This window comes from Cupressus sempervirens, chromosome 9, assembly GCF_028749045.1.
Source record: "Cupressus sempervirens isolate cs-2001-9-10 chromosome 9, ASM2874904v1, whole genome shotgun sequence".
NCBI lineage: Eukaryota > Viridiplantae > Streptophyta > Pinopsida > Cupressales > Cupressaceae > Cupressus > Cupressus sempervirens.
The window spans coordinates 577,541,715-577,558,797 of record NC_143126.1 but is presented as its reverse complement, the minus strand read 5'-3'; the positions used below and the strand labels follow the sequence as shown (position 1 = coordinate 577,558,797).

Here is a 17,083-nt window from a genome sequence, read left to right as displayed (position 1 = left end):
GGATCAACTTCATTCTTGAAGAATCATAAACTAGAGAGATACTTATCAATTATTTTATACCATGCCCTTGGAGCCTGTTTAAGCCCATTGAGAGCTTTCTTGAGCCTACAAAGAAAGACTTTAAGGTTATGTGTTTCAAATCCTTCAGGTTGTTCCAAATATACCTCTTCTATAATATTTTTATTCAGAAATGTTGTTTTCACATCCATCTAATGTACTTTCCATCCCTTCTATGCTACAATAGCTAGGACTGCTCTTACAGAGGTGTATCTACCAACTAGAGCAAAGGTTTCTTCATAATCAGTTCCCTCCTTCTTAGAGAAACCTCTAGCTATGAATCTGGCTTTATATTTTCAATGCTATCGTCAGTGGCATGCTTGATTTTAAATATCCACTTAGAAGAAACAACAGTTTTTCCTTCAAGCCTTGAAACAATTCCTCAAACATCATTCTTAATAATGGATTGCTATTCTTCTGTCATAACATCCTTCCTAGTTGTATGTTTAATAGCATCTAAAACATTGGTTGGTTTTGATTTAGATAAATCACTCATGTTTGTTGCATAACTAGAAAATCTTTTGAGTCTTTTGCTTTCTCTGAAGGTTCCAGATGGTGCAACAAAGTCTTGTGCTTCCTCTATAGTCTTAATAGCCCAAAGTGGTCTTTTCTTAGGATTTTGAGTTTCTTCAAGATTAAGATTTTGAATTTGATCTTCAATTTCTTCAATGTTCTCCCTCTGAAACTCATATTCATGATTTTCTTTAGAACTAGGTATATATGTAGGATCTTTAAATTAAGGGCTCTTTTGAATGTTAAATCTTCAAATATTACATCTCTACTAAGTTTAATGTTTTTCTGACCAAGTATGAAAATTCTATAAGCCTTAGAGGTTTCACTATACCCAACAAAAATACGTTTCCTCTCGGAGGGTTCTAACTTAGTTCTCTTTTTTTTTGGAACATGTATGTATATTGGGCATCCAAATATCCTAAGATGGCTTATATTTGATTTAACCTTAGAAAAAACTTCTTTAGGAGTTTTATCTCTCTAAGGTGGGAGTAACGACTTCTGTTCTAAATAAAGACAGCAGTAAATGAGGCTTCTGCCCAAAGATAATATTCTAAATTTTGATCATATATCATAGCTCTTGCTGCTTCTATAATTGTTCTATTCTTCGTTTCTGCTACCCCATTTTGCTGCGGGTTATAAGGAACAATATACTCCCTCTTAATTCTTGCTTCTTTACAAATTTTTTTAAAAAATCGGAAGTATATCCCCCTTCATATTCAGTCCTAAGAGTTTTAATTTTGTGTCCTAATAGGTTTTCAGTTAAGGATTTGAATTCTTTAAATCTCTTAAGGATTTTTTCTGTTTCTTTACATTTTAAGAAGTAAATCCATCTTTTCCTAGAGAAATCATCTATAAAGAGTATATGGTACCAAAATCCTTCAAAAGGAGGAGCAGATATAGGTTCACATAAATCTGAGTGGACTAATTCTAAAACATTGTTAGTTTTCCTAGTGCTATCTTGAAATGGACTCCTGTTGTTCTTAGCTAGAGCGCATCCTTTGCATATGTTTGAATGATCTTTATTCAACTTAGGTAGACCAATAACCATTTTCTCCATAGTCAATAAGGCTTTGAAGTTTAGATGTCCTAACCTTCTATGCCACAAGTCGTTTATATCAGCAGCTTCATGAATTAAGGCTTGAATAGGTTCTATATTTAATTCATACAAGTATCCCTTTCTTTGACCAATTAACTTTGATTTCTTAAATGAAGAGTTCTTAGACCAGGTCATTACTTTACTGTCCATTAATGCAACATTATGTCCATCATCTTTAAGTGTTGTAACAGAGATTAGGTTCCTCTTTATTCTTGGTACATAGAGTACTCTTTTGAGATGGAGAGAAATACCCGACTTCAATTTCAAGGTGCAGTTCGCAATTCCTTTGACTAAATGAGTGGAATTATCACCTATGGTAACTTCGTCATTAACTTCTTCTAATATTGAGTCTAGTACTTCTTTGTATCATATAATGTGTCGAGATGATCTACTATCAATTACCCATGCTTTGCTTGATACTTCATTTGATAGTGCAAAATAAAATACATGTTCTCAGGATCATAGTTTTCTTCTTTCCTAGTAATGTTTGTACAGTTTACTTGCTGCTTTGTATTCTCAGGGCAATTAGATCTATAGTATCCAAATTTTTCACATTTGAAGCTTTTTATTTTGGATAAATCTCTCTTAGGTTTGTCATTTCTTTAATTATCCTTCTTCTTGAAGTGCTTCTTACCTTTATAGGAATTTGTGTTGAGAACATGAAGTTCATCTTCAGTTTTCAATTTTCCTCCTTTCTTGAGTTGCCTAGATTCATCTTGAAGACAATCTCCTTTAAGTCTATTGAAGTCTAGAAGTTTGTCTCTAACACTTACTCCTTGTGAGAATATTTTCCATGAATCTGGTAATCCATCGATTGCCATTAATGTTAATTCTTCATCATTAATTATGTATCCAATGCTTGTAAGTTCATCTCTTAGACTTGTTAAATTCATGGAACTTCTGCAGATGTTTACATTCCTATAGATGATTCTGTTTAGGCAGATTGCTAGAAGACACACCGAAATCTACAAGTTTGTTCTTCTAGCAATCTGCCCAAATAGAATCATCTATAGGAATGTAAACATCTGCAGAAGTTACATGAATTTAACATGGTATCAGAACTTAGTTCCTTTGTGGGAAGCTTAACCGTTTGAAGGTAGATCCATTCAAATTCATTGGGTTTAATCTAAGGTTTCTGAAGATTGTTGTGACTACTTGTATTGTTTCTACTGTGGATGAGAAGCTATTGCTTGAAGAAGAATTTGACAATTCAAGAGATTGTCATTGTGTGGGACTACAATGATATTTTGAGCTATAAATTGATAATAATTATCTTTCAAAGTTGGTTGGTCAACATTGTAGATTTCAGGCATTGCAAATCCCTGATAAAGATGTGTAAGTAATATTGTTTTCAGCATGCAAAGACCCTATATTTGGACGTGATTTACCTAGCTTCTTGGACGCTACATTGTTGGAGGTTTGGATGACAATTAAACCTTGCTAACATGACTGTGATTTGGGGTTATAACTGGCCATTACGACCTGCAGTTGTTCCTTCAATACGACAACTAGTTGTCCGCCTGAAACATCATTATTAGTGTCATCCAACTTTGTTATTTGAACCTGCAATTGCTTGGTATCAAGAAGCGCCATCACTACAAACTTGCATTTAAAAAGAATAGTTCTCTGTGCATTGGCGTGGGAAGTAAATGAGAGACTCCTGCTGGAAATCGTGCAACATTACTCAGATAATCAAGAACCTTTAGATCGTATTGAGGCGGACTTCATTTTGTTTGCTGATCTTTCTTGACATTCTAAGTTGAATTGAGTGCAAGTACATTCATAGCAGTGCCGACGGCCATCTTGGTTCTAGCGTGAGCATTATCTAATACCAGCGTTAGTATTATTGAGGCACATGGGTGGAGTTCTTTGGAACTGTGACTGTGTTTGGAATACAAATCCATCACTAGAAGCTATGTAATAATGGAATATGTTTGAGGAGTCAAGATTGAAAACTACAAATGAAAGAAAGGAATATAGGGAGTTATACGTAAAAAAAAAGTTATTAATTGGAGATGGTTATGATCAGAAATGGTTGTGCTTGCCAGTTTGGACAAACAACTCTTGAATTCACGTCTGCGTGCATAGAAGGCCACCGTTAAAGGATATGAATGGTCATGCCTTTCACAAGGAAGGAGCATTGGGATATGAAAACATGGAATATGTAGTGATTATCTGCCAAATTTAATCAACACTTCGATACTCCTGTTGTAACACATCAAATGAAAACAAAGAACAAGAGATGACTCATATTAACTTGTCCTATAACGATTTTATCAAGGGTGGTGATTATATTAAGGAAAGTCACCTCCTTACAAATCTGCGATTACTTTAATGTGAGAGATCATCAATTTTTGTTTAGAATATAGATTGGATAACACCAAACTTCCCGAATGTTAGATGGTCGAATTGACGCATGGACAAGAAAGTATCGTCATGTATAAAGCATTTGAATCCCACGTGGATACCATGACAAGGAATACAAAAATAGATGAAATTAGCGGGGCATAGCAATTTAGCAATGCCAATGTCGCGTGGATCAAAGTCTGCAACGCTATTTCTAAAGAATTGGATCGATTGCGCTTTATTCTTGGGATCAGGACTATGATATGAGGAGATAATATTAGAAAGCGAACAAATCAAGGAAAAACTACTCCTAGTTGGCAACGTATGTGGCAAACATCTGACGTGGCATTTCCATCAAAGAGGAGAACCACTTTTGATATGTGAAATGGCGAGACATGAGGAAATGGTCTTATTTAATCGACACTCATAGCAAAACCAACAAAACATAACTAGATTAAGAGGATGATTGAAGATAAGTGGTAATGCGAATGATTAATTGACGTACCGGGTTGATTGATGAATTCCATTCTATGACCAGTAGTATATGGAATTGTTTGTCAGTTCCTAGTAATTGCTTACATGTTCTTCCAGAAGGGGAGATGGCATCAAGTTAGAAAGTTCTCTTGGCACCCGTCACGACTCAGAATCAGAGAGAGTTCGAAGATATGGAGACATTTGGAGAATTTACAACGAGTAAGCCAAATGCCGTTCTACTGAAAGGAAACTCCCATTCAGAATAAGTTTGATCCACTATAAAAGGGAACCTTGGAATAAGAACCAATGATTCTATCATCTTAGACAAACTTGATTATTTTGTTTGAGAGGGAGTTCATCATTGAAGATAACTCGTGGATAGAATCACTGATGAGATGCACATGGATAAAGATTACATCATGAGACTATAGATCATTTTACTCAAGGCATTTCTGATCTTCCCTCAAGTCCAAGAGGAAGTGTTAATGATTGTGGACTTAAAAAAGATGCATTGTATATAATCTTATGACTACTCAAATTATGGTTCTCTTAGAAAGGAGGGAATAAAGTGACATCATGTTGTGACACTAAGATTATGGATATTAGCATGGTATGCTGTCCTGACAAAAGGAGAAGCTAAATGATCTACAATGGTGGATCTTGACTCAAAGGGAGTAGACCATGCTTTATTGATTCCCGAGTAATAAAGAATTTGTAGCAGAGAATCATAAGTATCATCTTATAAGAAGATTATATGTCAGAGAGTACCTAGAAGATCGAGTTGACTCCCCAGAATCTAGGTCATACAAACTCAGACTGAGTGTACCATGTCAAGTTGGTGTATACTCATAAAGTACAAAAGCTTTCATCAAGGTTATGATGGAAAGATAAGTATCTATTGTACTTGAGTTCTTTTACCTTATTTCTATAATATCTTTCATGTGTATTTTTTATAAGAAGAGTATATGCCTTGATTTTTTGAAGAATGTTCTTGTAGGAAAGAATTTTTGGATTCAAAGGGAGTCTGACATCTCATAAAGGCAACCTTGAATAAGAAGCTCGGAAGATTTGATATCTAGTAGGAGTCTGGAAAATATAAAGTGAGCAACCATTTGATGGGCCTACCTTTATAAACATCATGGTGTGGAAGCATTTCTTAGCAAACAGTCTTGTAGCATCAGTTTGCACTAATAGAAAACAATCTTCCAGCACGAATTTGTAGTGATAGCAAATAATCGTATGGTGTTTTAAATCAGTAGAGGACTACTGGAAAATCTTGAATAGATTCAAGATTGTGTTGTGAAAGAGACATTTCGATGTCTATGAATCACAACTTGGATAAAACGAGAATTTAATTATTCTCTAGACTTTAAGTATTGAAAATTAGAAAGCAGGTATTCTTATCAAACCTCTTTAAGAGTGATCATCTCAGGAAAGATCCAGGAATGATTGAATTGTTTTTATGATAATTTTTGTTATTGTCAGGATATTGACTGTTATGGGGCTTCACCATTTGTGTTTGTTATTTAAGAGGTGACGATCTCTGAGAAAATGTTATGACCAGTAGAGAAGTACTGGTAGATTTGGATGAATTTAAGATCATGTTGCAATGGAGGCATTTCTATGTCTATGAATCACAACTTGGATAAAGGAAGAATTTAATTATTCTCCGGATTTTATCTAGTGTATTGGCAGATCTTAATTCATGATCATATTGTGTGCCTATGAGTCACAACTTGGATAAAGGAAGAATTTAATTATTCTTCAAATTTTATCCTATGTAAGGCATTCTAGTAATGGATTTCTAGTAGAATCTAGATTTTGGACGAAATCAAGATCATGTTGTCACTGTGACATTTTAAAAAAAAAAACTCCAAACATCACAACTTGGGTAAAGGGAGAATTTAATTATTCTCTAGTCTTTATCTTGAATATTGCATTCTATGCAATAATGTTATCACAAGTTCAGGTAATACTTCAAATCACAAGCCTTGTCAAACACTCTATGTTACAAGCCTAGGTGATTTGATAGTTTGTATTACGAACGATGCTTAGTGATTTGATCACAAGCTCCGGTGATAACTTATATTACAAGATTTGTAATAAAATGTGTTTTCAGGTATCATTTGTCTAATGATACATCATGCTTGAGATTCAAAAAGGTATAGAGTGTATATCTATGCTTAGTCATCTCTATTGATGTTGCTAGATATGTTTCTATCACTTATCTTATCAAGTTAAGAGGGAGTGTTAATTCCTTGTAACTTTGACAAGACAAGTGTTCTGATTTTCAAATCAGTCTGATCTGGATGCATGAGTTCCTTAAGTATTGGTCACTAGAACATATTGTCCCCTCTAGACAGATCGGCATTTTTCTTGTGGCTTTCATAAGCCTTTTGATTTACTAATGTGGTTAGTTAGTTACTAACCATTAGTAACTCTTGGAATGGGCACCAATCTTGAGGAAACAATTATGTTGTTAAATAGGCCAACCTAGAAAGGGACATGTTCATTCAATGAACATGCCCCTTGAATTAGGTATAAGGGAGGGCTAGATTGCAAATTAGAAGACACACGAAAATCTATAAATTTGCTCTTCTAGCACTTACTCCTTGTGACAATATTTCCCATGAATCTGGTAATCCATCTATTGTCATTAATGTTAATTCTTCATCATCAATTATGTATCCAATGCTTGTAAGTTCATCTCTTAGACTAGCCACCCTTAGGAAGTATGATTTCATAGATTCTCCCTTATTTTTATATGATTTAATTGCCTTTCTTGTTGTAAATTTTCTACTAATTCTTAACAATCAAACTGATATATGCCTTTACTTACTTTGCTAAAGATGATCTATATCAATCCTATGCACTAGATATAGTATCCTTTGGCTGATGTATAGTTCTACAATAATATAATTAATTCTACTAGTAATTCGTATGAGGTGGAGAATGCTAAAGGAGCGGACTTCTTGTATTTTTGTGTGTCCTTTATCCACATTCCTATCTCTTACTTATAAGGCACCCAAGAGGCATGTCCTTGGTAAGGACATGACTCTTGCTAGGTTGGCCCACTATACAAATTTCTAATTATGTTGCCAAGATCGGTGTCTCCCAAATTTACAATTAGTTAATATTTAAACTAACTATAACTTATGCAAATTAGAACATTTGAATGGTTCCAAGGAAAGACGCCAATTTGCTCAAACACAGAAGGGTACATAAGAGGTAAATCCTTTTAAGGATATTTATGCTTTACAAGATTTGGTGATCTGTACTCGAGAACAATATGATATCAGAGCTATAGAATTAACACTCCCTCCTAACTTGATAATCTTATTGAGAGATAACTTATCTAGTACCATCAATCAAGATGAATAAGCATAGATTGTACTCTATATCTATCTGAATCTTTTAAGCATATGGTATCATAGAACACATGATACTAAGTCATATTACTACACCTGTGATATGACTTATCACCTATACTTGTGATAACAGTATTGCACGGAATGCAATATACAGGATAAAATCTATAGAATGATTAAATTCTTCCTTTATCCAAGTTGTGACTCATAGGTACTGGAAGGTCTATATCACAATTATATCTTGAGTTAAGATCTACCAGTTCACAGGATAAAATCCGGAGAATGATTAAATTCTTCCTTTATGCAAGTTGTGACTCATAGGCATAGAAATGTCTATATCACAATCCGATCTTGAACTCATCCAAATCTAACAGTAGTTCTCTACTATTCAGTACATTATCTAAGAGATCATCATCTCTCATAATGTCTTTTATACAAGCATTCATTACCTCAAAGATCGTCACCTCTTAAATAATGAATACAAAAGGTGAAGCCCATAACAGTCAATAGCCTAACAATAAAAATTATTTTATTAATAATTTAAAAAATAGAAATGTATTATAATTCAACCATACCAAGCCTCTTTCTAAAGTGAGATATCTTCACTTGTGAGAGAGGTTTGGTAAGAATATCCGTTGTCTGAGCTGCAGTGCAAATGTATTCTAATTTTACAATATTCTTGTCTACAATATCTCTTACATAATGGTAAGGAATTTCAATATGCTAGGACCTGTCATGAAAAACTGGATTCACAGATATCTTGATGGAACTCTGATTATCACAATGAATAATAGTAGGATTCATGGGTTCACCAAATAATCCCACAAGTAACTTTCTAAGCCAAACTGCCTCACGAGACCCCATTGTTGAGGCAATGTATTCAACTTTTGTGGAACTCTATGCTACTGATGTCTATTTCCTGCATATCCAAGATATCATCGCTTAACCTTAACTAAAATAACATCCTGAAGTTTTTTTCCTATTAGTAACACTTCCAGCCCAATCTGAGTCTGTGTACCCATGTAAGTCCAAGTCAACTTTCTCATACGTGAGCCCAAGGTTAAGAGTGTCTTGTAAGTATCTCATAATGTGTTTGACTGCAACTAGGTGAATCTCCTTTGGCTCACACATAAACTGATCTAAGGCATTAACAACATAGCAAGTATCAAAACTATTATATCATCTTTATCCTTTTTATAATAGAGATTTGGATCAGCTTCATTCTTAGAGAATCCTAAACTCGAGAGATACTTATCAATTCTTTCATACCATGCCCTTGGAGCTCTTGAGCCTACAAACAAAGACTTTAGGGTCATGAGTTTCAAATCCTTCAAGTTGTTCCAAATATACCTCTTCTGTAATCTTTCCATTCATAAATGTTGTTTTCACATCGATCTAATGCACTTTCCATCCCTTCGATGTTGCAATAGCTAGGACTGCCCTTATAGAAGTGTATCTGGCAACAAAAGAAAAGGTTTCTTCATAATCAATTTCCTCTTTTTGAGAGCATCCCCTGGCTACGAATCTGGCTTTATATTTTTCAATGCTACCGTCAGCAACATGCTTGATTTTAAATATCCACTTAGAAGAAACAACAAATTTTCCTTCAGGTCTCGAAACAATTTCCCAAACATCATTCTTAATAATGGATTGAAATTCTTCCATCATAGCATCCTTCCAAGCTATATGTTTAATAGCCTCTGAAACATTGGTTGGTTCTAATTTAGATAAATCACTCATGTTTGCTACATAATTAGAAAATCTTTTGGGTCTTTTGTTTTCTCTGAAAGTTTCAAATGTTACAGCGAAGTCTTGTGCTTACTCTACAGTCTTAATAGCCCAAAGTGTTATTTTCTTAGGATTTTGAGTTTCCTCAAGATTAAGATTTTGAATTTCATCTTCAATTTCTTCGATGTTCTCCCTATGAAACTCAAACTCATGATTTTCTTCAAAACTAGGTAAATGTGTGGAATCTTCAGAACTTAGGGCTCTTTTGAATGCTAAACCTCCTTCAAATAATACATCCCTACTAAGTTCAATGTTTTTCTGACCAGGCATGAAAATTTTATATGCTTTAGATGTTTCACTATACTCGACAAAAATACCTTTCCTCCCAGAGGGTTCTAACTTAGTTCTCTTTTCGTTTGGAACATGTATGTATACTGGGCAATAAAATATCCTAAGATAGCTTATATTAGGTTTAACCTTAGTAAAGACTTCTTTAAGAGTTTTATCTCTAAGGTGGGAGTGAGGACTTCTGTTTTGAATATAGACCGCAGCACAAGAGGCTTCTGCCCAAAGATAATATTCTAAATTTTGATCAAATATCATCGCTCTTGTTGCTTCTATAATTGTTCTTTTCTTCTTTTCTACTACCCTATTTTGTTGTGGGTTATAAGGAACAATATACTCCATCGTAATTCCCACTTCTTTACAAAACTCTTTAAACAAATCTGAAGTATATTCCCCTCCATTGTTAGTCCTAAGAGTTTTAATTTTGTATCCTGATAAGTTTTCAATAAAGGGTTTGAATTCTTTAAATCTCTTAAGGATTTCTTCTGATTCTTTACATTTTAAGAAGTAAATACAAGTTTTCCTAGAGAAGTCATCTCTAAAAAGTATATAGTACCAGAATCCTCCAAGAGAAGGAACAGACATTGGTCCACATACATCTGAGTGGACTGATTCCAAAACAATGTTAGCTTTTCTAGTGCTATCATGAAATGGACTTTTGGTGTTCTTACCTAGAGCGCATCCTTTGCATATGCTTGAATGATTTTTATTCAACTTAGGTAAACCAGTAACCATCTTCTCCATAGTCAATAAGGATTTGAAATTTAGATGTCCTAACCTTCTATGCCATATTTCGTTTATATCAACAGCTTCATGAATTTAGGCTTGAATAGGTTGACCAGGTTCTGTATTTAATTTATACAAGAATCCCCTTCTTTGACCAATCAACTTTGATTTCTTAAATGAAGAGTTCTTAGACCAAGTCATTACTTTACCGTCCATTAATGCAACATTATGTCCATCATCTTCAAGTGTTGTAACAGAGATTAAATTCTTCTTTATTCCTAGTACATAGAGTACTCTTTTGAGATGTAGGGAAATACCTGACTTCAATTTCAAGGTGCGATTCCCAACTCCTTTGACTAAATGAAAGGAATTATCACCAATGGTAACTTCATCATCAACTTCTTCTGAGATTGAATCAAGTACTTCTTTGTATCTTGTAATGTGTCGAGATGATCCACTATCAATTACCGATACTTCGCTTCATACTTCATTTGATAGTGTAGAATACAGTACACGATTCTTAGGATCATAGTTTTCTCCTTTCCTAGTAACGTTTGTACAATTTACTTGCTGCATTGTATTCTCAAGGCAATTAGATCTATAGTGTCCAAAATTTTCACATTTGAAACATTTTATTTTGGATAAATCTTTCTTAGGTTTGTCATTTCTTTGATTACCCTTCTTCTTGAAGTGTTTCTTCTTACCTTTATAGGAATTTGTGTTAAGAACATGATGTTCTTCATCTTCAGTTTTCAATTTCTCTTTTCTTAAGTTTCTTAGATTCTTCTTTAAGGCAATCTCCTTAAAGTCTGTTGAATTCAGGAAGATTGTCTCTAGCACTTATTCCTTGTGAGAACGGTTCCCATGAATCCGGTAACCCATCTATAGCCATAAGTGTTAGCTCTTTGTCTTCAATTATGGTCCCTATACTTGCAAGTTCATCTCTTACACTAGGCACCCTCAGGAAGTATGAATTCATAGATTCTCCCTTCTTTATTTGTATATGATTTAGTTGCCTTTTTAGTGCAAGGGTTTCAGTTGCATTGTTAACCTCATATGCATTTAATAATGCCTCCATCATATTAAATGTTGTTTGATGTTTCATTAGCATAGGTACTATTTCATTTTTTACTCCATCTAATATGATTTGCATGGCTTTCCTGTTTCCTTTACTCCAGATAGTTTTATGAGGATGAACATTAGGTTGCTTGGATTCTTTATCAACAAACTGTTTTACATCATTGTCTTCAAGAATCATCATGATTTTGAATTTCCAAGCAAGAAAATGTTCTTTTCCATCAAACCTATCCTCGGGTCTGATTGTGCTCGCCATTGAATGTAGAATGATGTTGCTAGATTTTTTAAGTCTAATTGTTAATTTGCAAAGCCTAGGCTTGACTACCAGAGCTTTGATACCATGTAAATTTTCTACAAATTCTTAACAATCAAACTAATATATGCCTTTACTTACTTTATTCAAGATGATCTATATCAATCCTATGCAATAGATACAATATCCTTTGGCTGATGTATAGTTCTGCAATAATATGATTAATTCTGCTAGTAATTCATATGAGGCATGGAATGCTAAAGGAGCAGACTTCTTGTATTTTTGTGTGTCCTTTATCCACATTCCTATCTCTTACTTATAAGGCACCCAAGAGGCATGTCCTTGGAATGGACATGACTCTTGCTAGGTTGACTCTCTATACAAATTCCTAACTATATTGCCAAAATCGACGTCTCCGAAATTTACAATTAGTTAGTAGATAAACTAACTATAACTTATGCAAATTAGAACATTTGAATGGTTCCAAGGAAAGATGCTGATTTGCTCAAACATATAAGGTTACATAAGAGGTAAATCCTTTTAAGGATATTTATGCTTTACAAGATTTGACGATCTGTAGTCCACAACAATATGGTATCAGAGTTATAGAATTAACATTAGTGACAGGCATCTGGTCTTATTATTAACCTCATATGCATTGATTAGTTCTCTCATCATTTTGAATGTCATTTGATGTTTCATTAGCATAGATACTATATCATTTTTTACTCCATCTAATATGATTCTCATGGCTTTCCTGTTTCCTTTGATCTAGGTAGTTTTATTAGGTTTAATATCAGGTTGCTTGGATTCCTTATCAACGAACTGTGATACATCATTTTCGTCAAGAGCCATCATAATTCTGAATTTACATGCAATGAAATGGTCTTTACCATCAAATCTATCTTCGGGTCTAATTGCATTAGCCGTTGCAGTCATTGTAGGTAGAAGTATGATGTTAGATACAAATTAAGTCTGATTACTAATTTGCAGAGCTAAGGTTCGACTACCAGAACTCTGATACCGTGTAAAGTTTCTACAAATTCTGCTATAAATCAAACTGATATAATGCCTTTTTAGTGCTGAAGATGGTCTTGAATATATAGACTTGTATATGAAGTGTTACTTGGAGTATAATAATTATTCTGAAATTTTTTTATTATTATCCCTGCTATAAATCGCATAAAGCAGTACTGTAGAGGAGCAGACTTAATTGTGTTTTGTGTATTCTCTATCCTCATTCTTACCTCAATACTTATATAGCACCCAAGAGGCATGTCCTTACAAAGGACATGACTCTTTCTAAGTTGGCCCTTATGTATAAACTAATGATAATATTCCAAGATCAGCATCTCCCAGAATTCATAATTAGTTAGTAATTATACTAACAACAACTATGCAAATAAGAACAATATTAAATGCTCCCAAGGAAGCCGTCGATTAGGTTAAAATTTGAAGATCGAATTGGATGGAAGAAAATTCAAGCAAATGGAGATTTATAGGAAAAGTGATTATAAGAAAGGTGGCAAGCAGCTAAGCAGTTCAAGTGCAAGCACGATTCCAACATCAAGATGGTTATAGGAGCAACATTGACTCGGCCACAAGTCATTTGTCAAGCTATTAAAATGGAATTCAAAGAACAAGTTTTGCAGGGAAACTGAACAAGCCTACAAACAGAAAAGATTATCACAATCTTGAAATTCCCATAGAAATCCAGGATCAGTTAGAATAATCCAACTACATGAAGGACCTCATCACTTTTAGAAGATCAAGGCAAGATAAAGTTCAAGCAATCCAAATTGAAGAGCTTCACAGTATGCAGACAATTTATGAAGATGAAGCAATTTGGAAATGTGAGCCATCACAATTAATCGAAGGTTCAGAAATGAGTCCTCAGTGATGTCTTAAACAATGCCAATCTCTTTCCTCCACTCAGCAAAGAAACCAGTGAAGACACCAAAACAGCAATATGGATTTGACATGCAACAAATATCAGACGGGGAACAAAATCCAATAGGAAGCACTAGAACTAGTGAATCAGAGTGGAATCAAGCAGCAATGGAGAAAACAGAAGAGAATATATGAAACAGATAATGCAATAAATGGGAATAGGATGTCCTAGACATAGACAGGGCACAAAGGAATGTTAATATGAAATCTGAGCTACAAAAATGTTCCCAAGGCTTCTCTCTGCTATTCATTGGGCATTTTATCCATGGATTTTAAAAATATGAGATAAGAATGTATTTCAGTCCATTCTAAAGAATAACTCATACAAGGTCTCTTATAATTATGTCTACATTTGTCTCAATAAATATAATTTATATAGATAAGTAAATCACATGTGATAACTCAGTACATATATGGTCTTTCAAGAGTGTATACATGTATGCATATAATAAATACAGATGCACATTGCACAAACAAAGATTACTTACCTGTTGTTGGAAGATGTTAAGATAGGTGCTCCTAAATTTTGTGCACTATCAAATGCAATTTCTAGAGAATATCCAAACTATATGCAATCAACAGCTTACAAACGAATATAAAACAAAGATTGTGATCTATTTCTCACTTATAATCTAGCAAGTGATGATGGATACGCTCCCCTCAAAATTAAGTTCCCAAATCTGAACACTGAATCTTACTTAAATTCAAGTTTTGAATGATGTTTGCAACAAATAATGGCAACTCAATTAATTTCTTGAATATTTTGATTCCTTGCAGAAAATAATGAATTCAAAATTTTCTAAGCACAACCATCTGAGTATCCTAGAAATGTATTCATATTATATAGAGTTGGCATCTTGCAAAAGAATAAATCAGAAGCATATTCAGTGCAATGGGCTGAGTTTTTAATCTTGCAATAGTATGAGGAAGCAAGAACATAATTTAGGAATATAATAGTTTATTGCATAAAATATATTTTTGTTCTCAAAACTCAAAATAGAATTCAATAAAATTTTGGTAACAATAAAAAGGAATCACAATTTTGTAAAGTTCTATAAAATTATTTAACTGCCAAAATATCAATTTTTAACTTTTTTTCCAGAGAGTAGCGAGGAACCACCAAAACAAATTATTTAATTCATTGCCAAATCAATACCTCTACCACATTCTATCACTCACTAGATGATGGATGATTCTGATGAATCAACTGTCAAGATTACTAATTGAATGCGGAATCCTCCCTTCATGGGACCTATTCACTTTTCTAATATTTCGTAAATTTATGCATGTCCATCAAACTGCAACCCAATTACTATTCATACATTTTTAATATCAATGGAAAACATAAAATTAGTCATCTCAGCTAGATGTATTACATCTAAATCCTTGAAAAAGACTTTCAAAATAGACATTATCTACCTGCTTAACCGGATGAAGATTACAACAGTACCAAGAAGAGTGCTGGCCACAACTGTACTATCTGCTATATCTAAAAGGATGCCATTCTTATTGCATGCTCTCAAGCCATCATCAATTGGGACCTTGTACGAAAATGAGCCCTTCAAAAGAAAAGAATATCAATTTTTACATCTTCAAGAAAATTTCCAATAATTAGGTTTATATAACTCCAAAATATAACCACATGTAAGTATCAATAATTGCATTTGAAGTACCATATAAGATATGACTAAGTGTCCTGACATCACTATCAGTTATTGTGTTTGCACATTCAGTGGTTTCAAGAACAATGATAAAAATATATCAGCAAAAGCATGTTATAAGAACTTTACTAATCTTGTCCCAAAATTACTTCACAATGTTATATTTTAGAGATCAGATTTGTCGTAGAATTACAATCTCGTTTACTGATGTTGCAGACAAACTGGTATGAGAATGTATTTAATATAGTGAAAATATTATAAATAATATAACAGTGAATCCAGATTGTATTAATACTGGAAATATTATATATAATAAATTAACAGAGGCATGGTGTAATAACCCACGAAGAAGACTGAGTGAATGTATCTGCAGTCATTATTACTCTGCCACTGATCACATATAAATAGGGAGATTTGACGTGAGGAGACACACCCAATATGGATGTCTCCTACGTGGGAGACACATCCATTTGTGGGTGTGCCTCCTTAATACCCTTCCCAAGACATGTGACCATTCGGTTGCTCAACATTGTATCAGTAGCTCAAATCGATAACTATGACATTAATATGTATATATATATATGTGTGTGTGTGTGTGTGTGTGTGTGTGTGTGTGTGTGTGTGTGTGTGTGTGTCAACTTCTTCACTAACACACACACACACACACATATATAGAAACATTATTTATTATGTCTCATCTGTATATTATATTTATCCGACTGAAGCTACAAATTTCTAAAACTCCCTCTTAGCTAGGGAGGACAATAAATATATCTGCCTTAATGTGTGTGATATTAGATAATATGGCATGTCCACAAATATCTTCCACAAGATGTCCATCATATTGTATAGCATATCCACAGATATCTTACTACAAGACATCCACCATAATGTATGGCATATCCACAGATATCTTAAGATGTCCACCATACTGATCATTAGATGGAATGGCATATCCACGGATGTCTTATTACAAGATAATAAGATATCCACCATTATCTAATGATGTTAAAACTTAAGAGTAATGGCCTCAAAATATCAAGAATCATGATATTCACCAAGTACTCAAAAAATGTCCATAACGTGTGCACACACATATCACTCATATGATACTTACCATAGGGACATTACAATTCATGGCATGTCCACGGAGTTTGAATCCACAATGATATATCTATACAATATAACTCATACATATCCATTAAATGATATCTTAGTTGATATTGATTTACAAGATATAATCTATCATGATCTGATATCAACCTTATGATATCCATCATGATAGAAGGTTAGACTATTATAAGATTGTTACCTTGCTATAGTAACCACAAAAAAACATCAATGAAAGATCGTCACCTTCCACGATGTTTCTACAAAGTCATGTAGTAACTCACATGACATCCACCATGAACATTTCCAAAGGGTGGAACAAAGGTTTTCACCTCAAACTTCTCTCTCACAAAGAAGGATGCATTCAAGTACATCTCAG

General features: G+C 33.8%; 1 protein-coding gene across 1 annotated transcript in view; it reads right to left on the bottom strand.

Moving 5' to 3' along the window:
- LOC149539972 (Cleavage and polyadenylation specificity factor (CPSF) A subunit protein) overlaps positions 1-17,083 on the bottom strand; it is a 205,679-nt gene that overhangs the window by 27,161 nt on the left and 161,435 nt on the right. Inside the window, exon 13 of the mRNA XM_089801190.1 lies at positions 15,353-15,492. Coding sequence (XP_089657316.1) covers positions 15,353-15,492 — 140 coding nt within the window. The remainder of the gene's footprint in view (positions 1-15,352; positions 15,493-17,083) is intronic.